At 41.1% G+C, this 24258-nt stretch overlaps 1 protein-coding gene across 1 annotated transcript in view; it reads left to right on the top strand.

Moving 5' to 3' along the window:
* Positions 1-1127: 1127 nt before the first annotated feature.
* The window catches only part of LOC131701475 (potassium voltage-gated channel subfamily KQT member 4-like), a 46156-nt gene continuing 23025 nt past the window's right edge, over positions 1128-24258 (top strand). Inside the window, exon 1 of the mRNA XM_058999350.1 lies at positions 1128-2726. Coding sequence (XP_058855333.1) covers positions 2449-2726 — 278 coding nt within the window. The 5' untranslated portion in view covers positions 1128-2448. The remainder of the gene's footprint in view (positions 2727-24258) is intronic.

Here is a 24258-nt window from a genome sequence, read left to right on the forward strand (position 1 = left end):
TTATTTTCTGTTCGTGCAGCAGGGTAGGGTTGTTTATGAACTTGTGCAGCTGTCTGGCGGTGACTGATCGCATTCAACAAAAGTCTAGCTCTATACTGGCCACCACACAGCACTTGACCAATGACCAGTCAAGACAGGTTTTTATTCTGTAGAGTTTAAAGGCTTGCCTTCTTTACTGCTACCCCAGGCAGACTAAATGACTGCTTAAAACATATACAGTTTAAAATACAGTGTCAGTTGTGATGTATTATAATATTGCCAGTGCTGGCATAATACAGTAAATAAACACAATAAAAAGCTATGCAAGAAATATGCAGAGAAGAACACAGGAGCCGGGAGCACAGATCAGTGTCCAACTGTCCATCTTGCTGCAGCATTTTGTTTAGTAAGGCAAAAACTGCATGCATCTAGTTCCCAACATATAGCCTTCATTCACCCAACCAACCACGAGTCTGATATCATCAGCTTTTGAACCTCAGGAACTAAGGAATGCCCATACCAAGTTCCAACACAATTGCACGCTTCCAATATATTTCCATTAACAGGCATATGCACCCTTTGTCGGAGTTTTGCACGCAAATATATATTCTTTTTATAGTAAATACTGTACCAAGACCATTATTGTGAATACAACAAATTCACTTCTCTCCTTTTATATTAAGACCATTGCATTCAGTCTCTTTGGTGGGTGGGATCAAGGTTTTCTATATATGACGCCCAGGCTCATATCTATTTACAACATACCAGGCACATCGCTGATGTGGAATTTGGTGATCTCAGTATAGAACCCCCTCTAGTGGCTGCTCAGAGCAACAGCGTGGAATATAAAAAGACTGTATATGAACATATTGTCCAAGTCTAATGGTATTTTGCATCCCATACGCTGCGTGGGGCACTTTTAAAGCCATTGTGCTTACTGCAGTTCAGTTTCACAGTGTTAAAAGGATGTGTGCACATAACGCAGAACCCTAAGCACTGATCTGCTCGTGATTTAAAACGTTAACGGCGTGGATTGAACCAAATCTTCTTTTCCTGTAGTTCGCATAAAACCGAACTAACAAACTCTGAAAGTGAAAACCACACGCGTGACCGGGCCACAATGACCTTTTCTTTCTCTCTTCTTTCCCCTTCTCCTGTTTCTTCTACGCTAGAGGGAGGGGAGCTGAACTCGTAGCTACTCTGGGAGGGAGGGCCTAAAGGGATGTTAGGAAACCAAATCAAACGGCAGGTGGGAAACAGAGCTGCCGGGATATTGTTATTAACGGGGTTATTCCTGTTATTTGGGTTTCATTACATCCCTGTTGAACACCACCGGATTCAGAGAAGGGCGAGGACAGCGGTTGATTGACAAGAAAGAAAGAAAGAAAGAAAGAAAGAAAGAAAGAAACGAAACGACCGCTTGTGTGGGAGCGTGCACAGATTCCCCAAAAAAGCATCCTCTCTACTTTTGTGACACTAACCAGCTGCTTGCCTTGTAAACTAAAATTGCAATCACAGAGCCAAGGATCACCGGGAAGCGCTATAGACGCGACGGGAACCCTCACTTAAAAATACAGTGTCAAGATGCCGTTGCTTCTGTCATCTGCACACTGACGGACTAAACTTCGTTTTCATTTTTTTTTTGACTACGATACAACAGCCCGGTGGTTGTGTTTTTGTTTTGTTTTTTTTTTGTTTGTTTTAATGCTCCTGCGATTGTGGGAAACTTCCCGACTGCAGCCCGCTGGACTGTCAGATTTGCAGAACTGGTGGGAGGTCTTTCTTGTCATCTGTGGTTCAGACTTGCATTGAAGAACGTCCCAGGAACTTTTACGCGTATGCCTGGACAGACAAACTGACAAAGTGGTCCCTGCGCAGGGCAAAGCCGGGACGGGATAAAGTCAAGACTCGCACCGCAGATTCGCTCTCACAGTGAAGCACTCTCTTTAAAAAAAAAAAAAATTCTTATGAAGCAGATCAATCGAGGGCTTCTACAGAATCAACTGTAATGCATTTAAAAGAGACCGTATAGAAAGACAAAACTAATATTTACACCTAAATATCCACACGCAGTTACTGCATTATTTGTATGTTTAATACGAACGCATAATCATATTGAGTAGACTGGTAACTTCTGTTTAAAATTAAGATAATTCAGTTATTTTACGCCTGAATTTTGTTTGATTGTTTTGCACAACATGTTAAATTCCATCTTACTCCACATAATGTAATATAATTTAAAAAACGCAATCAAAGGTTACTCTAAAAGTACAGCTTTTTTTTTAAAAAAAACATAACTGTTTCTGATTGATGTTTGTAATTATAGTTTTGTAATTATATAGACTAGCAACATTAACAACACACACACGCAATATCGATACTATGACTTAACTTGAAAGTTGGAAATCACAACAAAGACATCAAGTCGAGCAGGGTTTTCCTTTTTTTTATTTAAAAAATATATATATTATGTTAGGAACCCCGGCCAACAACGGCGGGATCAGTGACGAGAGGCGGGTCGAGTTCGTAGCCCTGACCGCAGTCCACACGGAGAGGAGCGAGCCGTCTACCCCGGAGCGCGGCCATCCTCCACACCGCACTGGGCTCCTCGGAACGCCGCGACCAGTCGTCCCGAGAGCCCGGACAAACAGTTCTTGCTCCAACAAGCGCTACAGAAAACTACAAAACTGTCTTTACAACGTGCTGGAGAGACCCAGAGGATGGGCTTTCATATACCATGCTTTCATGTGAGTCATTTAACTTTTTTTGCACTGCATTTAAGCAGCTGTCGGGTAAGTTCCCCTGCAGCCTTGCCAAACAAGCGGCGTTATTGAGTGCATGGGCAGGTAAGAACAATCCTATCTTAATAAAACATCCTGAGATTTCAAATCAGGTTTAAACTGATAGAGAAGAGTACATACGTACGTGCGTATGTTTTTTGCACCTCTGCTTGTTACAAATCAGTCAGCAATCCAGGACCGTCCCTTCTGAAAGCGTACTCTCGGTGTTTGAGACGTGATTGATTACCGTGCTGGCAGTGTGCGTGGATTGTACAAGTGATGTGATGACAACGACATTTGTTCGTGTCGAGGGGGGTGACCTATTGAGTCCCTCCGCACAGAAAAGTAATACAACAGTGCGTCCACAAATAGGCCATTCTTTCCACTGTAAAATATAGGATAATGCATTTATGGGATTTCTGACATAGGCGGTTATGATCATTCTTTTTGGTTTGTTGGTACACTTATGGGCACCACCATATATATAGATATATATAAACTGTATATTGTGTCCAAATAGCCATTCCATTTCTCTTCAGTAAACGCTTTTCAATACCTGCCGCTTGTAAAGATGAGTACAGCTTAAAAGTTCCGTGTATATTATTATTATTATTATTATTATTATTATTATTATTATTATTATTATTATTATTATTATTATTATAATTATTATTATAATTATTATTATTATTATTATTATGTAGTCATTTAGCAGGCTTTTATCCAAAGACTAGGGGGTGAACTATGCATCAGCAACAGCTGCTGCGGCTGTCGCTTCCAATAGGACCTCGGTTTTACGTCTCATCTGAAGGCCGTTTCAAGGAGGTTAAGTGACTTGCTCTGTGATACTTATTGTACATCTTTGTAAACAGATTATGTGGATGTTAAAAGATGTTGGAAGCGCAGGGACTGTACCCAACGGTAGGCCTATAATGCAGAACAAAATACATACTTGTATAAAATACTGTACACGGTTGAGGTTTCACTGCAGTCAAGAATGGGCTGAAACTCATTACAGCTCTGGCCAAACGTTTTGTATCACCCGATAGAATGAACTCACTTTGCTTCATAAAGCCGAATGAAACCTGCTGAATAATGTTACGTTAACAAATCGAATTACACACCATATTGTCATATAATAACCTAAAAACCACCGGTTTACAACACCCTTAATGAAATTAATAAGAGAGTAAGTTGAATATATAGTTTGCCATAGCAAAAGCAAAGTGTAATAAAGCCTATAGTGAATGCATGGTAAAGAATATCGAGGCATGGTAAAGCATATTAACAAACATGGCAAACCAGGCTAAACTACGGTAAATGCACAGTATAACCACAGGAAAACTGCAAAAATACTGTGCCGTGCTGAACTTTTAAAAGGGTAGTTTACTTGTGTTTGCGACGTTTATACTTTCTGTAGATGTTCAGCATCACAGTAAAAAGTTCAGTACGAAGTCAGGTTTTTATGGGATTGTCAGATGAACCGAATCACTACCTGGTCTAATTTTAACATGGCGTTAAATCTGCAGGTTGCAACGGTTCATAACAGTCATCATTGTGTTTTTAATGCCATGCTAGGCACTTGCAGTAGATTTCCTTGTTGCAATACCTTCTTGTTACGTTCAGAGTCTCTGGTTATCAGCTAACCAGACTGCTTACACACCTCCTGTTAGTCTGGTTACAGTATTAGACTCTGGTTTTGTGAAGTATTTCACTCTGGTAAAGGTTATTCATAAATCAGTATGGGTGCTTCATCAGAGGTGTCACAGTCCACTTGTGTTAAATCTGTACCCTTTTATTTGCAATATATGCAGTGTACAGAATATAAATACATATTCATAAAACCATATATCCAGGGGTTGGAAAAACCTGCCCTGCATTATGTAGCACACTCTTGTGTAAATGGGCTGGCCCCTCTCGTGCGACTGATTAATTTGTTTTTGAAATCTGATGCAATTTTATAAAGTAATATACAAAAGCTGCATTTCCCTGTGTGTCGGTTTCAGTCATGATGGGTAAAACATTTCCCTGTGTGTCAGTTTCAGTCATGATGGGTAAGACGGGCTGTGACAGAGGGCTGATGACAGGTGCTTTCCCAGAACGAACAGATTGATGAAGTTTGATGAAGCGAAGAGTAGATCGATTTGTAAACCCTACAGCTGACTGACAGTGCCATGCTAATGTCCGACCCCAGAGCTTCAAACAGTACTGTATAACAAAAATATAATATACAGTCTTCCCTGATACTGATGTGAAACAGCCGTCGGACCTCTCGTGGGGAGATGTCGGCTTGTATCGTACAGTGTTCTGTATGATATTCTGTATAGAATGTACGTTTAGGGATGCTTGCAGGAGCCTGATAAAGAGAATACCGCAACCCTAAATAAAATGCACAATAGCCTGTTTTATCAAATTATCACACTGTGGCAGGATCTAATTCCGAATGTTCAGGCATTTGATCAAATGAGCTTCTTTGCATTCACTTGAGTGCATCCCTTTTTAATAGCGCAGAAACAGCTAAAGCCTAACTGAGAGCTATCCAGAATCCAACAGGCTGTTCTGGTTTATGTCTTCATTACCTTCCTTTAGTCAAAAGATATTTATGTTTGACGAAGCAGGATTGGGATTGTACAGTGCTGTGACATTGTATAGGAACACAAAAACAACGCTTGTGCTACCCGGGTTTTTCATAAGGAGCTTCCCTTCGGTTCCATTTCTGTTGTTGGTTTTTAAAAGCCTGAAGTGGCGCTCTTGAACTGAAGATGTTGTCGGTCTCAAGTGCCTCTCAAAGTTATCGAAAACGATCACAGCACGTTCACACACATTAACTTGTTTGGAGTTCCTTCATTCCAGTATGGAATGCGCACTGTTACTGCAAATTTCCAGGACCCCCTTCAGATATACAGTAAAGGATGATCTCAATAGCTTCTCCTTCCAGTTAGAGAAATAAAACAAACACTAAACACTGACATTTCTTCCAAGGTTGGCACGTCTGCTGAAGCCATATGACTAGAATCTGCCTTGTAAAACTTTACTGCAGAATCCCAGTACAGCAGAGTGTAGTAAAGTCAACAAACTGCAAAACTACCAGCGTCAGCTTTTTCGCTTACACACTGCAGCAACTAAATACAGTAAAGCAATGTTAATTCAATATGTTCCTTTGCTTAGCCGAGCAGCGTCTGTTTGAAACTAGAGATGAAACTAGTTTTCTTTGTGTTGCACAATGACAAAGTTACTTGGGTTATGATCCAGGAGCATGCATTTCGTGTTGCTCGTGTATAAGACCTTACATTATTCTTTTTAAATCCCCTGGGTTTTCTATCAGCCATGCTGCACAGAACTCTTTAACAGAATCCCAAACACAATCGGTTTCAGAAAAAGCCCCATGGTTCTGTATAGAATGTTCTGGAACCGTAAGAATGTAGAACAAAAGATAACATTTGAAACGATAAAGGATCTCCAGGATTCATATGATGGAAGTTTGAAAAATGGGGTGCTAGGAGGAGGTGAGCTTTGTGGAGAGTCGAGATATTTGAGAGGGGGTAAGCTGCAGGGTGACAGTACAGAGACTGACACATTAATGAGGTGCAGGGCGACACTAGCCAAGTACACAGGAATGTAACAAAAGAAACCTTGTGATTCCTGCATAATGCAGGAGCACTGTGTGCTTTTCCTCCACTTACCTTTATTATTTATTTCTTAGCAGACGCCCTTATCCAGTTCGACTTACAATTGTTATAAGATATCACATTATTTTCACATACAATTACATTCTTTTTTTACACACAATTATCTATTTATACAGTTGGGTTTTTACTGGAGCAATCTAGGTAAAGTACAGCAACAGTGTCCCCCATTTGGGATTGAACCCACGACCCTCCGGTCAAGAGTCCAGAGCCCTAACCACTACTCCACACTGCTGCCCTTCCTTTTGCTTTCTGAGATGTTACATACAAGGATTACAAATCTTACAACAAAAAAGACAAAAATAATGAGATGTTTGCTAGCTGATTGCAATGGCAGTTTATCACCGCTTGATAAACACTTCGCCAAAAAAGTCAGGTAATACAAAAACAATATCATTAGACAGCAGCTTTTTATTTCAACCCAACAGCAAGTTGCCAGGATAGTTATCCAAATAATTTCTATTCGGGGGAAGGTTGCATTTTAATTTAGCTTGTCTGATCGCCTTCCAAAGCCAGAGAATTGGCAGATTTTCTTTTCTCTAAACTCCAGAATTGCACAGGAGTAGCCAGCCGTCCATGTGTCTAATATTCCAACTAATATTATTTTAACACTGAAGGACAGCATCTTGTGTATATTGTCTGATATATTAAAACCATGCTGGGACGTTTGCCATCCATCCAAATGCTAACAAGGTTCAGCCCTTTGCTGAGCTTCTAAGATCAAGTATCCAAAGTGGTATTGTAACACTGAATTCTACACGCTAATGCAAAGCCTCCTATACAACTGGTTTGTAAGCACTTTTTGTAAATTAGAAAATCTATGTCGTTACTGCATGTATTTGTAGTGTAAGTAAAATGCAGCAAATTAAACCTCACGGCAGTGCAGAAATCCACTTTAACAGTACCCAGCTTTCCCTTCGTTGATTGAAGCTGAAAATTACAAAGCTAAAGAGCCTGCCTCCACAGAGCCTGATCATAGGCAGATCAGCGGTAACGCGTCAGTGCTGATCCATGAAGCTGCCCTGCTCTCATTACCCAATTCCACCTGCAGGCACAACAACGATACCTGGAAGACGCTGAATTGAACCACTGGGCCAAATATGCTGATCTGGAAAAGATCAGCCAAGTACTGAATTATACCTTCAGGACCTTTCTCAGGCTTGTGTGCTGCTGTGCTGCCTACATCTGCACTGGCACTGAGGAGTCTGTGACAAACAGCAGAGGAGAAGCCTACCGGGAACCAAAAAGGGAAGCATGTTAAATATCTAAACACCAGCAGATCTACAGCTTTTTTTAGCTGTATAACACTAGCAAGGGTTTGAGGTTGGGCTTGAGTTTTGGAAACATTAACGGTTTGTATAGGTTTTGAAGGACCAAAAGCGATTGCATGAAATTAAACAATTTAGTAAATGTGAGAGAGGCTGACAGACATAGATTTAGGCTGTGATCTTTCACACCTGTGCCTAGTTCCTCTTTAAGTAAGCTAGCTCAGATTTAGTGGTAATCAGGGTCTGAGAAAGCACGCTTTGGGACAACTTGAATGTGAATGTGACTCCTCTGCACACTGGTTGTTTTAAAATACTTTCGGAATGCAATCCGAGGGCTCCTAAAATCACAGTGTGAAAGTGGGTGCTCAAGATTACACAGCTTAGTAAATTTGAGAGAGGCTGCAGTAATGTTGGCACAGGGCTAGTCTAAAATACAGCATTGGAATTTCAGAGGGCTCTGAGCCCTTTAAACATCTCTTCCATTACACAGAGATGTGGGCAGATCTGAAACTCCACTTTAGTTGAGTTTTTAGGAGTGTTTACCTAAGGACCCATACACAAAGAGGAAGGAAGGAAGGAAGGAAGAGAGAGAGAGAGGAAGAAACTAAAACAGTGACTTACAAACTACAGACAATTTTACACCTTGCAACGACATTTCGAAAACTTTTTTTTTTTTTTTTTTAAAGGCATTTTTCTTCAAAAATGATGTAAATGCAATTTCCTAGACAGACAACCTTATACAGACAGTTTTTAATCAATGCAATAGCTGTGATTTACTGAATGCATAGATTGTCCCCTGTAAAATATACCATATTAAAAGCATGGTAGTTTATGAAAGCTAAGAAGTTAAGAAAACGCTTTGTGTTTGGGCAGGGGTGTAGCGAGAGCAGTCCTTACAAATCCAATGCTGGTGCTGATCAGGGTTGACGTCAATTCCGATTCTGTTTCCAAATTTTAGAATTCCACTCCCAATTCCAATTCCCACTCCCTTTTAATCAATTCCAACACCTCATTAATCAAAACCGCAATTGGCAGTATTCTGTTCAAATGAGCATCTCGCGGTGGCAACACATGACTTAAATGGAAGTAGCTGTTTTAGTCAATTAAATTGGCTTCAAGTGAAAGCACATTATTATGTCTGTAAAATATCAATTCCAATTCCAAGTCATTCAAAAGCAATTTGAATTGGGATTTGGAATTGAAAAACAGGAATTGACCCCACCCTGCCTCTGATCCATGCCCTCCCTCCCCCCCTTCACGTTATTCACGTATAGAGATCAGATTCCATAGCACGTGTCTGAGTCTCTCAAGTGCTGCGACTTTCAGAAACATTTCTTCCAGTTACCAGGTTGTTACTTCTTTCACAGCAGTGAGGGAGGCAGCGTGCGGGGTACAGGGGGCTTGATGAAGCACCTGCAATGTGGTCTCTTCTGTTTTACTTTTTCTTTTTAATTAGAACAGATCAGACATTCAGAAAGCAATGGGGCTGATTTTAAAGGGATTCATTTGAACAATCAGTAACAGCGATGCTGCGACCCGACAGTGATTACTTGCAGCTATATACCTCCACTGATGGATTCTATTGTACTCTTTGCTTTTAGTAAACGTTGGCTGGGATTTGTACCCACGGTGTGCTGCAGTATAGTACAGGGATGGACCCTGGGGATGGAAATTAGATTCTTCTTGCATAGCAGAGTCATCCATTCCACATTTTATTACAAGCTTGATTAGCCATGAAAGGTAAAAAATAAATAAAAATTGATGCTAAATTAATAATCCGTTATTGACTGATTCTACAGAGTGTTTAAAGTTATTCAGAGAACTCATGTGATTTAAAAAAAAAAAACAAAGAAAAAAACTTACAAATTGCTTCCTGGTTTGAGAAATACTGCCTAACAATTTTATGCACCTAATTTTACTTCTGGCCGGCCGAAAACCTCATTTGCAATAAAAACACAGTCAGGAACTCGCAACAAGTGGACATTTCTAAAAACACTGCAACCATGCTTGCAGCAAAAATCAATAAGAAGGAGTAAAAAGGAGACACAATGTGACGTCGCATTAAAATGAAATGGCCCTTCGTTAAATCTTTCATGACCGCAAGGAATGAAACAGCAGAGAGTCGGCAGATCTGCACACTGATGGACAGAAGGTTTGAACACACTGCCGTGAAAAGTACTCACAGGCTCCTAAAAAAGGGACTGCAGATCATTCCGGTAGAACAGTGACTGGTCTCTCTCTCTCTCTCTCTCTCTCTCTCTCTCTCTCTCTCTCTCTCTCTCTCTCTCTCTCTCTCTCTGGTAGTTACTTTTTATTGCTCAAAAGGAATTTGTAAAGAGTGACATTTGCCGTTTACACCAAAAAAATGGTCAGAAACGTGCTGCATATATTTACCACGGCGCTTTATTTTGTGATAGCTTGTCGTGGTTAATGAAATGGTGTTTGTGATGAATGAAACATTTCTGCACCGAGGAAGGCACTGGCCGTAGAACATTTACAAACACTTTTTAAAGAAAGTTCTGAAGAAGGCGTGAATGGGGCCCACACTCAGGTGTTGGCTATTTTAGTTTTTCTGATAATTAACCTAAAGGCTGATTGTGGGGGAAGTGAGGTGGGGAAGCATTTCAGTGATGCACACGCACACTGCTTCACCAATAGACTTCCGTGCACAGTGCAATGCTAAAGCCTAGTTCATACCACAATGATCAAAGCAGAAACAAGAGTAATCATACAGAGCACACATAGTAAGATACGGAACAGGTTTAAAAATGTAATATTAGGGAAGTTAAGACTAGCCTCGTCACAGTCGATCGTTCTCACCTTTACAACGTCTTTGCAAGAAGCTTCAGTGCTGAGAAGCCAGGTGGAGCTCCCGATCATTGAGAAGCATGACCCGCGGCTTAACACTTTAATTATCAATTCCCACACCTCCTCGTTAGGCAGTGCGGTGCTAATGGTCTCTTCTTGAAGCAGAACAAGCAGCAATGCAGAGTTCACATGAGTACACCTGCACTAGCATGAGCCTTTGATTGCACTGGGGAGTGAATCAGGTTCTACCGAACCTCCTCCCTAGCAGCTGATGAGTCACTAATACTGACATCAGTATCAGACCCGTACTTACCTCTCGACTACAGAGCTTGCTCTTTAGTTGAATGTTTAAGCCGTCCGTCATTGAAGCGTATGGTTTGTGGTTCATGTCCAGCCCTTGCTTTTCCATTCAACTCAACGGGCTGAGATGCCAATTCATTACAAGGTACGTTCCCCTATCAGTGGTTATCCACAAGCCCTTAATGCAGCTTTTTTTTATTCAGATTGAGGAGCTGGCTATGGCAAGCAGAACAATGCAATTCTTATAGAAAACACAGTGAAATGGCAACTGAATTGAAAAGTAAAAGAACCAGAAATAGGGAACATAAGTCGGACATTCGACCCACACTGGCTGACTCAAAGACAGAAAAGGAGAACACATCAAATAAATAAACAATGTGAATTATTTCTTAACGCTGTTAATGTGAAACTACACGGTGTCAGCAATCATAAGCATGCTTGGTTATGTTGCTGGTCTCTATTTCTTTCAGGTGTGAAATGTCTTTACGCCAAGAGGAACGAATTCAGATCGCTTTGATGCGTGGTGTAGATAGTCAAGGGGTGTGGCTGTCCGATTTAACAGAGAACATCGTAATGGGCAGAACGAACGACATTGTCTGTGATGCCTGACTTATGGAAGAGATTCTAAACTTGGAATGCAAGATGTAGTTGGCTTTGTACTGCTTGACTCGTTAAAAAAAAAAAAAAGAAATCCAGTATAATGCCCATCCTATATTAATGTTGCATAGAGTATTGACAGTCTGCATGGATTCTAAAAGCACTGTACATTTTTCCATTTGCAAAGATAGCACAGATCACTGCCCTAGGTGTGTACTGAGTTGGAAATTACTAATTACTCAGAGACGTTCCTGCTTCAGGACCAACAAGCGAATTTGGGGGATGTTGAGAACGAATGAGAAAGAGAGAACCTGATCTCAATGCTTCTAGAAACGCATACAGTAGCTGACAATCGCATTGTAACTGTCAGGAAACATCACAATACGTTGCATTATGGGCTGTACACAGACGGGGGTCTAGTTGTTATCTGAGTACACTCTGAGCTGCAGCTGTGGATGACATGTTTTTTTCAGACCCTTTTGATGTGTTAATAACCAAAGCCTCGCTCTCTGTCCTGTGGAGACTGTCCGCAAGGAGAGATTAAGCCATGGAGCCAAGTGTGTCGAATGCACAGGTTCACCTACTGTGAGAGGGCTCCACAGACTGCCAGTCAAATCTGAATTCATTGCTGTATTTATTTACCATCCCTTGAAGCTGATACATAGTGGAGGCGTACGGACAGGTGTGCATGTGTACTGTATGTCACACTGCATATACTACTGGATAAGTGCTTTAGAAGGTATATGTTGTGTAGATGTGCAGGTATATCTTGTGCATGGGAGTGTATGGGAGTGTATGTCACACTGCACAACATATACCTTTTGAAACGCTTATTCAGTTGTGATAAAACCAGGTGCTCTTCAGTTGTAAAGAGTATCAGAATCTGAGGAGAATACGGAGGTGACTGTCTGTATGCTGCACTTACATTTTTTTTACATAAGAATGCTTGTGCTATCACTGTAGGTATTTTAAACGCATCAGTTCTCCTTGTTGTGCTTCTTTATGAGTTCTGCATCCACAGAAATAGCCAGGCCGTGTAGCTTTGGGGTTGAAGAAAGTTGGGCTGAGCCTCTGCAAAGCGTTTATAAAAACGTTGACAATGAAAGTGTTTGCTTAAGTGTTGTTAGAAGTGATTTCATTTGTAACAGCTGGCTGTATAAACAACGTGGGAACCCTCCCCATGGTAACCCACTAAAACAGATTCATAATATAGAGCATTATTTATAACAGCGAGCCTGCTTAGCTCGTCTTTATTTTTGTCAGGGTAATAGCCCAGCTGTGAGGGAGTTAGGGGGCTGCCACAGGAGATTAATGGTGGGTTATGTTTAGACCTGCACGTGCTGCCCTTAAAACAGGTACTCATCCCGATGTAGCGACATAGCTACTGTTCCCCCGCTCTGTCTTGCTGCAAAACCACTGACGCTGCACAAATCCGCTCGCACGCTTTCTTTTTCACAAGAAGTTCACGGGAAGAGTTACAAAGATCATTAGGCTTTCTCAATTTGCCTTTATTTTACATTGCATGCATTCTTGTTATAGGAGGTGCTTACTCAGATCAGGTACCATAAATCCGTCTCAGAAGGGTTTGATAAACAGGAGGACAGGTTAGCACAGTGTCTTTGGCTTTGGATCTGAAGAAGGGCATGCCAGGTTTCGAATTTAAATCCCCTATCGGATTTTGGCGTGCTGTGCGCAGCGTTACTGCACGATCTCAGCTTCTGTTTTTAGGTTGTTCAGATAGCTGTCTCTGCCTCCGTTTCTGTTTTGTCTTGCCTGCCCCTTGCTGCGCTGCACACACCAGTCTGACTAACCCCTCCATCAGAGGAGCTGTTCAAAGTAATCTGCCGCAGAGATCTCGACGGAGTGGTGCAGGCCCGAGGGGTGCTCCCAGGGTACACCTGGTGGGTCTGCTGCAGGAAATGGGCACACGTGTGAGATGGGCCTCCTGCTTCCAATGCACTGTACCTTCTTACTTTCTAATGGACAGCAGTGCATGTTTAGAATAGTTGGTCTCCTAATGTGCCAGCTGCACCATCAAGGCCCTTCTGGTCTCTGGAGTGATTTCTCAGCTAATCGCTCTTCACTGTTTTCAGGTTCAGTGCCTAATATTCTAAACACAGAGCAGTTAGAGGTTGCTCTATGAGTTAAACAGGCAATAATCATCAATCATTTCCATATAGGAAATTAGTATTTTTTTGTTTTTTCTAACCCTGACCTCAATCCTAATCATAATTAACCTTCATAACTCCGTAAGTTTTGTTGAATATTTCCTGGTTAAAGTAACGCAGGATCAAGTTTAACATGCGTTTCACGTCTTTAGTTAAAGTTTTACTGTTTCTGCTGAACCGCCCTCCTTTTCTGTTAAAACTGAACTTCAAAGGGGAATTGGTCATCACACAAACAGAAGGCTCAACACTTCTGAGACAATATCTCAGATAACAGCAATTACTACTACTCCTTAAAAAAGCAATAAATAAACCACACATTTAGTAACAACATATATACAGTGTTCCCCTGCTCTTCTTTCAAGTATAGTCTGTGTAAAACCAGCCCTGTTCTGTGGTGCTGTGCTTCACTGAAAGCCCACAGATACACAGAGTGAAAAGATATGTGTGAGGCTGTGTATTGTGTCCTTCTGTAGGTTAGCACAACAAAGCCTCTCAGAGATAGCTATCAGCAGCCAGAAAGCACTAAATATAGTGTGATAGCTGACGGTATTTCCAAACAGGAGAATGACGGGAATTCTCCAAGCCTTGTGCTTGTCAGGAGACCGGCTCTGGCTGCTTTGGAAAAGGGATTAGACCTCAGTCAATCTGCGAGGTGAACAGCGAGAGCACAGCCTGGCACATGCAAACACGAACAGCAAGAACAACAGCGAGCATGTGTGGACTTATTGGGCCTCTTTGGTAGAGCGCAGCAACTAACAATGACCCTGGCATTAGTTATTACGGAGATTTAGTGTTGTATATTGTTTAGAAACCATTCGGATACATCTTCTGGAAAAAATGTTGACATTCACTTAAGAATACAAGACAAGCGTGGAGGCTGTTCGGCCCATGAAGACGCCTCCTGGTTGTCCCAGGGCAGGGTCGATCATTCCTGTGTTTTTAGGTGTTCCAGCTTCATCCCTAAATGTACCATTCCCTGCGTATACGAGTGACCCTATCATACACCTTCCATTCTAAACTTCAGCGATACGTTTGTGTTAACCTTATCTACACCACTCAGGATTCAAATCAGCATTTTACCACTAGGCGCTACTATCCAACCAAAAGCTAAAAAACAAATCAAATAAATGACACTAGCACCTTAAAGGGCAGTTAATTCCATCCCATGCAAACATCTCACCTGTCCTGCGTTGTCATCCCCCAATTGCGTTCCATCCTTTTCTCTCCAGCTCTGCAAGCCCCCATCCCCACCCTGGTACTGGATGCTGCCTTTGGATTTAGAAGCATATACTGAAGCAGTTCAGGCGTGTTCTATAGGATGCGGAGCCTGTAAAGGAGGGGGGTGGTCACCTGCTTAGCTAAAAACAGAGCCTGAAATGGTATGAAATATAAATATACTATTACACCACCGTGGCAGTTTTGACTGGACCGAAGTAGCCAGATTGCCGGTATTTAGTGCTGACTCCAGGTGTGCTAATGAGACATCTCGTGTAGAGAAGCGCACTGTGTCAGCACTGAGCTCAGAAATCTCAATGATCTCACTGTGATGGGGGAGGAAACAGGTGCGTTTGTGCTTAATTCAACAGATTCCCAACAAGAATTGCCTTGTTCTTAGTTTACTGTGAGACAGCTAGCAGATGGCCAGGCAATGTGAGAAAAAAAATTATTAATTCTGTTCTGGAACTTTCTGTTTTTTGGGGTTTTTTTTTCACTTACAAAATAAATGAGAAAGAATTTTGAGTACTTAAGGCGACTCACAGGTCTTCTGAGGTAAAACCTTGCTTATCCAGCTAGCTCAATAACAATCACTCACAAACACAGTGCGTACTCCAATTAAACAGTTGGTTGTAAGCTCCAAAGGTACAAAGCACCCTAGCATGTCCAGGGTCATGGCTATTCTCCTGGTGCATTCCTAATATCTGACAACTATACAGAGCTCTTAAACCTTTGAGGCTATCCATCTCTTAAAGGGGCAACAATAATATACCAAAGCACAGAAAGGTATGGTAAAACATTAAAAACATGACAAACCACAATAAACTACTGTAAATGCATTGCATAACCACGAGAAAAGCCTGGATGAAAGGTGCAGAATTGCTGTTCAGATTTACAGTACGTTTTAGAAGAGTAGATAACAGGGTTGGTTACAAACCTCAGTAACCACACAGTCAGTAAAACCATAGGCCCTGTCAATGCTGTGGATGTGTCCTGGATGTGTCCTGGCTGGATTCCAAAGCAGGTTCTATTCCGGAATGTCGGAACCCTGACTAGTCTCAAATTCCATGGGAGTGTGACATCCATGCTGGAGTCTTATCTTTCCTGGTGCCAGACAGCTGGAATAACCAAGGGAATTGAAACATTGCAATCTCTCCAGGGACCAATTGTTTCAGCAGCTCTTCAGTGCAATGTGTGTTCCTGCAGCGGTCAGTGCTTCTGCTGGTGCATATGGATTTTCTTTGGTTTTTGGGGGTTTCACTCAACTTGGGTAGACTATCAATGGGAGTTCAGGAGCAATGTGAGAGAAACCCGGATCAACTCGGATTGGTGGTCAATCAGTGCTCATGGAAACAAGGTATAAACCTAATTCTAATTCAGTCTCAGATTATCTTGAGAGAAGGGTTTTCATAACTGATAATAGAGGGCACATTAATAGCATTGGCACAGATGTGTTGAAATGAACACCAGGGGCTAGTGATGTATGATTAAGCACTTGGAATGTTGTGGATAAGACGAGGTCAATAGGTCTTACCATAGGATACAAGCAGGAGGACAGGATGGTATTAATAAACCTCCTTTGCCATGCAAAGCCATTGCGTTGATTTGATTTCTGCAGGACATTTTATGCTGGGTAGAAGGTGTGTTGCATTTCAGCATGCCTTGCAGAATTAGAAAAGGACAATGACTGAACAAAAGCTGCATAGTATAAGCATTTTATAGCTTAAGGCTTGCACCACGCAGCTATATTTACAGTGTCATAAAAAGCCAGGTTTACCATAGACACGACAATGGCAGTACTATCAATTCTGATTGATTCCAGGCCCTCTGATTGGCTGTCTGGCAGGCATGGATATCCAATGTAGTATCTGCTGAAATCCTTTCATCCCTAATCTATTTGGAGATACACTAATTGCTGTGCATGTTTGCCAGGGTCTAAATTCAGTGAGAGAGCCACTCTCATAGTTGAGCAGCACATTAGCAGGTACTTAGAGGATAAAATAGTGGCTTACGAGAGCTATTATCTTTCCTTGCAAATTGATCCGCTCAGGTGAGATGGCAGCAGTGCAGCGGGGGTGCAGGAATAAGCAAAGAAGCAAAGGTCTCGGACATGTTCATGTTAACAGCGCCCCACTCCAGCCTCAACCTACGAAGGTTTAAACTGAACAGAATGGGCTTTAACAAAATAGTTTATCGATACAAGCTTTTAAAAAAATGGTCTGTAACAAGACATCACTTAAAACAGTCTTAAGTTTCATGAATAGGGTCCAGTAACACCAATTTAAAGCACACAGAAAAAAAGATAGTTATCCGATGTGATAAATGTAACTCCCTTGAATGAGACTGACCCGGTCGTGAACTGAGACCAGTGGTTACGTAGTGATTTAGGAACTGTTCCATTTTGTGGATTTTTTGGCCGAAATTGTTCTTTTTCTTGTTTTTTTCTCTCCCTCCACCTCTGGGAAATAGGGCACCATTTGACACTGTGCTAATCAGATTAAAAAGTGAAATAAAGGACTGGGTCTGTGTGTGAGAGAGAGGATTGCAGCTAATCCCTCTCAGGTGACAGCTGCTATAAGCAATCACAGTCTCTGTTTCCTTTACAGAAAACTACTGGAGTGTGTTCGGCATTGAATAAGGTGGCACGTTACACAAATGTCTTAAGTAATTACCGTACAGCGGGGATTATTGAAATATGACATGTCTTAACTTTGGAACCCCAGGGAAAGAGATCTGTTCGTTTCGCCTTAACCACGGACACAGTTGTGGGAGTCAAGTAAAACACTCCCCTCCCTGAAGGTGCTTCACACATTTAAGTCAGGGTGCAGTTCAAGCTGATCGCTGGTGTAGCACTACGAAGGGTAGAGTGGCTTTACGTCCTGGATGAGTCCGTGTCTTGTGTGTGATTAAAAAAAAAAAAAAGATAGACACAGTAGGAATGCAAGTCAGCCTCCATATTCATCCCTAGGGAATGGAGGCATTTTTTCTTATCCTAAAATATTTGATAACAGGGAACTGAAACAACCCCCACACGTGCAGTAACACTATATCCATGGATATGCTGGATTAAAAGCTTTGGGATGCCCCCCCCCCCAAATGTACAGCGAGACTGACTGTCCAGAGCGATCTGTTAACAAGCAAACCCTTAATACAATGATCTGAAGTAACTAATCAGGAATGTCAGCCGGTGTGCTGTGAGCAGTGGCAGATGGCCCCTGTGTATTCTGTATATACATGGCACGGAATAGCCATGACCAGAGCATCTGGGACAGGACAGTTAAGCAGATGAGTTACTCTGATGCCTTCGTTAAACGCAGGCCAATGACGAAGGTTCAGCGCATTCTGTTTAGAAAAGCTTCAGGAACTCGTGCAGGGAAAGAGAAAGGGAGGCTCTTGCACTCTTTAACTGGCCTCCCTCTGCTTTGTGGGGGTTCAGCGGGGAAAGTAAAATAAATCTATCAGCAAAGCAAGCCAACTGACACTCAAGGAGTTCTGTAAAAACCAACGGAGCTCTCTCAATAATGAAAGAGCTGAGATATTATCGTCCTCTGCTGGCCTTGGCTTCCCCTAGTCCTCTGTAATTGATCTTGATGGAAGAAAGAAAGTGTAAAAAGACAAAAAAAAAACAAAGGATTACATGAGTCTAATGTCCCAGGGAGAGATTGGAGCCGTCTCACATGACTTCCTGAATTTTACTGTGTGTTCAACTTGATGAGTATTCTCATAACTGTGTGTTTTTGCAACCCTGCTTTTTTTTTGTTTGTTAATGATGACATTTCACTTCTGCTTATGCAGGGGGCTGTCTGAAAGCGTGAGACGGAGAACAGCATCACATGACAAGCAGCTCCACAGCCTTTTTATTTCATTGTCGTCTTTGTTCTGCATTTATCAAGTAATGATTTATGAAAAATGAAAATTGCAAGAGCTGTATTTCATGAAATACTCATCCGCTAAGCTCATTAGGGAAGATTACCTGCAGTTTAGCAGATGCTAGATAAGGAATGCAGGGTTGGGTATTGGTGCCAAAAGGGCACTGGGTACATTATCTGTAAATGACATGGCGTGGTTTGCAGGATCTGCCCGTAATTTGCAGATTATTTAGCCTGCCAAGCTTCTACTTCATCCCAGAGAATCAGTAAGGTATGAAACTTTCATTGTATTCTGGATCCAAGCCTATCATTCAAGTATAGTAAAAGCCCTTTTAAGATCTCAGTGCATATCTTAAAGGAGTGTCAGCTTAAGTTTTGAAGTCCATTTGTAGCTGAAATAATATTGAAGAACAAAATGATTCTCAGCACAGTAAAAGGGCTGACTAGCAGTTGCCACAGCTGTAAAAGTGATTTGTCATTAAGCAGTCCCAGCTGGAAATGGAACGAATCTCACCCTACAGTATAAATGTGCTGTATAATAGTATTTCAACCACTACCGATTGGTTAAGATCAAGAACGCTTCATATTGTGAACCTCTTATGTGATTGTGGTGAAACTTTACACTGACGGGAGGTATGTAGTGTATTTACACATACCCTATCTTGTGTGAAATCTGCACTACTAACTTAAATTACTAACGACTACTAAATTAAAAAAGAAAAAAGAAATTATATATATATATATATATATATATATATATACCACAACATTCATCCGCATTGATAGAATGATCCTGGGGTAGTCAGGCTAGTAAACACGCTTCGCCAGACATCCCTGAATAGGTGACTTTGGATTAAAATCAAATACATAAATAAATAAATAAATAAATAAATAAATAAATAAATAATCCATGAGAGGTGGGTGTCGGGTTCTGCTGACAATCCCAGCAGGAGGATCGTTCAAGGTTTTTTTTTTTTTTTTTTTTTAAAACCATTTTTATTTTAATGACCTTCAGGACATTTTTCCCCTTCCGTCATCAGAAAGCGTGACCGCCTCAAATGAGCTCTTCAATCCAAACGAATGGCTCTGTTTTCAGGAGTACTAACAGGATTTTTATATATAGATCCTTTATATAAAACATAAATCCTTGACTCTTTGTGGTAATACTTTGTCCCAGATCCTCTGTGTGTGTGTTTTATGTAATGCAATGGCAATCTCAGTTCTATCTTAATGGTAGAACTTCAAAGCACGTGTTTTAGGATTGGACCAAAAATGCAAAAGCAATCACTGTAGCAATAGGCTTGTGAAACTGCTTGAGTGTGCTAATGTCGTAACAGTGTGTGCAAGTCTCTCAAGCTTATTTTTGTCTTTAAAAGTAAAATGCCAGGCTTGCTAATATTTTTTATGTTTAAACAGTTTTCTGTAAAATAAATAACAAACAAAAAAAACATACATACATACATACATACATACATGCATGCATGCATACATACACACGCACATGCATGCATGCATGCACGCACGCACGCACGCACACACACACACACACACGCACACAATCCCTTTGCTAATCATATTCCTTGCACTACAATTCCTATCATGATCTTATAAAATGCTAGGATTATTTTCATTATTATTAGACCTGACCTTTCCCCAGTCTTCAGCCCAGTTGACACAGTGGCTTTGACCCTAGTTAAGTGCTGACCAGCTGCAATGTGAACCCACAGCGTAGTTACTTCCAGCTGCAATATTTTTTTTTTCTTTCAGATCCTTTTTTTCCCCTTAGTCGTGCAAAAATGAATTCCCTCTGGGGCTCATCAAAGAAACGGCAGGGAATTCGCTGACAGTTTTCACTGGGCTTATTATATGTCAGAGTCATTTTGCAGCTTGTAGAAATCAATATACAGCAAACGTTTTGCATCACCTAGAATTTTAGGATTGAGACATCATTTAAAAAACTATGAACATAATTATTTTATTTAACATCATGTAGTCAAAGAAACAACTAACAGCAGCACAAAGGACTGTGCTTAAATACAGATGGGCCAGGATAAATGACCAATGAATTCAGCCTTACCAGCTGTATTCACATGGTTTTCCCTCCAATCAGGACAGCCTAAGCCAGCCACATTCTCACATGGCTGGCCTGCCTGATTGAAAGGGAACTGAATCACAGTTAGCATGGGTTTTAACCCCTTTTCTGCCAAAAAGTAACACTGCACATGCAAACAACAATAACGTCTACACAGTTTTTCCCATGACAGGGTCACAGTTATATAAAATAAAAATAACCAACACAGTAGAACGTCGACTGGAAGCATCATTTGGTAGTATAGGGTTAATGCCACTATTTATTTGTCGCTAAATAACAATTGAAATACAATCAGCAGCCTGTGTTCATGAGGGTTACTAGTTTAAATGGACTGCCTGACATTTGGAAACATTCTGTTCCTGGGGACTCCCTTGAAGGGTGTAGAATCTCACAAGAGCTGTCCAGATGTTGAAACATATTTCAAATACATTATTTCAGCTCAAACACATCTTCCCTTTGTGGAAGCCCAGATCACAAGCAAGGAAAGAAAGTGCAAACAAATGTGTTTTTTTTTTTTTTCTGTCTTGAAAACTGATGCTGCGCTTTTGGGTTTATAATGAAGAAAGGGAATCTATATACTTACAATGTCATGCAGCATTAACTATCACCTTTTAAAAAACGTTTCTTTTTAACTTACACTCTTTTGGTATAGATTTCGCTGTGCATGGTTTGCATATGGCGTATTGGAATGATCCCGACAGTGGAATATCACTAAATTATAAACCTGATATTTTGCAGAACTCCTTTCTCATATATATATTTCGCGTTTAGCGGCGTTAATTAAGGTGGTCGATAAACAGAATTTATTTATTACAAAATTGAAAGATCTTGACTCTTTTGGGTCAGACACTGTTTTGATCATTAAAACATCATTTTCTTAAAAAAAAAAAAAAAAAAAAAAGTTAGTTTCTAGTTTCGTAACTCTGGCAGTTTGTTTCTGCTTTTGACAGCTCCCAAATACAGCAACTGAAATCTAGCAGCAAGAACAATGTCTTAAAATACAGTTGCGCAAAAATCTGGCCAGCGTACGCCTCCACGTGAAGCAGTTACTGTACCACTCCAATACCCCGAAGAAAAATAAAAAAAAAAGAGATTTCCGGAGTGAATGCTTCCAGTAGGCTAACACATGGGTCATGAGGTTCACCGGTCAGTTTCTCATTTTCTCTAGTCTAGTTGTAACAGAACCCCTCTGTGTCCTGAAATAATTCTTTATCCACGGCTACAGTAGAAGCTTTGACGGGTCTGACAAAAATCCACTTGAGACTCTCTCTCACACACACACACACTGTTAGAGATGTTGGATTTAAATGAATACCTTTTTGTGTTGGAGATCAAATTCAGTTGACCTTTTTTTTATTTGCAAGGAAGCAACGAGGGAAACAGTTGAACAGTTTATTTATCTTCAATTAACAATTGCACCCTACAGACAAAGATGCTGGAGTGCTTTCTACTGAACCACCAGCAGAGAGCTTTGTGGTATGTATTGCTCCCCGTTGCAGTTTTCTGTTCTTGCAATTCTCCTGGTACCTGATCGGAGAGCTGGAAATTGATTTGTGGTTCTGCGAGGATGTTTCAAATGTCAGGACATCAGCAGTTACTCTGTGTATGTATTCACATGTCTGTTTAAATAGTAATCTGCTAAGAAGCTTCTAAGAAATCACCCTCTTTATCCTGGGAAATTCTGTAAAAAAGAAAGTATCCTCCATATTTAAATAGTTTTTTTAAAAACCATATTTCAGACCTTTTTTGCTTTGATCCCAGAGGGAAAATTGCCTGGCTTTATGGACAAAGCAAACTATACCCCACCCTGTGTGAATGAGTTAGCCAAGGGGAAGCTACAAGGATGCAGATGAGGAGGTAGAGGCATGTGTAATGAAATGCAAAAGAAGGAGCACATAGACTGGTTTTATACTCAGCTGACCTGGTACCATGTGTTTTCCCTCCTCCTGAACTTTAGTTTCCAAACTGCATTAAGTGTTACCGTGTGCCCAGACGCTCTGTAAACACCAGAAGCGTGGTTGGCAGAGGAGCTGAATCCAGTCCGTTGCACCCCCAGTAATGTTTTTTGAAGGCGCAGTCTAGGTTACAGGCTGCTGGCCAAACTTTTCTTTGCTTCGCAAGAGATCTCCCTGCGGGCGACTACAAATCTTCTTACATTAAATATTTAGATTGCTTCTCTGCTTAAATGTTTTACAAAACAAGATGATCAATGGGTGCGCTCAAGAACAGAGAAAGAAAAAAAAAGAAAAAATCACATTGTATTTATACAGTACCTTCCCTGACCAAAAAACCATCAGTGGCAATGCAGCAGCAACGCTGCAATAGCAATGCAGTGGTATGAACTGTTGGCAGAATGGGACCTCTGTGGTAATACTTTTATATTTTGATGTATCATTGTCATGTACGCACTGGGTGGCTGTCAACCTTTAGGACTGGCAGAGTTTTAAATTCATTGCAGCTCTGTGGGTGGGATGTGACCATGAACACTGCTGAATCCTGCTGTGTCAGTATGAAAACAGCAGACTAGAAAAGGCATTTCTTAGTGCAGTACAGATTCCGATCAGTACGAATCACCAATCTGAACAGCGCCAGGCTCCAGCTGGTTTGGATACTCTGGAGCCAATTGGAAGCCTGTCTTCATTAGAGCGGTTCACACAGATAGAACCACAGGAGAGTTTGCTGGAAATGTGCCCCCAAATGGGAGGATTGCAATTATTGCTGGCTCTCTGGACAGAAAGCCAGTCAGATAGAACTGAAGAGGCTGGTGACAGATGGGTTCTGTCCCGCATCCCGGGACCCTACTGCAAAAGAGATGCTTTCGTCCCAAGAGATTCTTGATACATCTGACTTGAGATAAGGGCTGCTGTTCTGCTGGAAGCCCAAAGGTATCTGTGATGGATGGCTGTAATAAACAATCAATTACTCAAACCCTAGATCTCAATGTTATGTCGAGTTACTTTCCCTTGTCACTAAGTGGCTTAAACGATAGGAATATAGCTGATGTGTCATGTGTCTGTGTATTAAAACCCACAAGAGTACAGGATTTATGGAACAGTACTTTGGCAGAGCAAAACTCCTAATACAATCACTGATCTTCTGAAACTAATTTTTATAGGTTTCAAAAAGTAGGACTTATTATGTACTTGCACTAACCATGATACCCCTAATCTTTGCCCCTTCGCAGTAACTAACCTGAAGAGGAAGGGTTATATTTTTTAATGCGCAGTTGCAAACTTTGATTAAGGCTTGTGGGAAAGCAACACAAACCCCGCTTCGAGAAATGAAATGCAAACCAGAAGATACCTGCTCAATATTGCCATCTGCAGATGATTAGTAGTGGTGCAAACAGTGTGCAGTATGTTTTTGTTGATGTGCTTAGATTGTGAAGCTGGTTGCTTGATGCAGACCAAACAATGTCAGCGTTAAAATAAAACCGCTCTAAAATCCGGCTTTTCATCACACTTCAAATTGCATATTTCTTCCCTGTTCAATGTAT

The sequence above is a fragment of the Acipenser ruthenus genome, chromosome 25 (assembly GCF_902713425.1).
Source record: "Acipenser ruthenus chromosome 25, fAciRut3.2 maternal haplotype, whole genome shotgun sequence".
In the NCBI taxonomy this organism is placed as follows: domain Eukaryota; kingdom Metazoa; phylum Chordata; class Actinopteri; order Acipenseriformes; family Acipenseridae; genus Acipenser; species Acipenser ruthenus.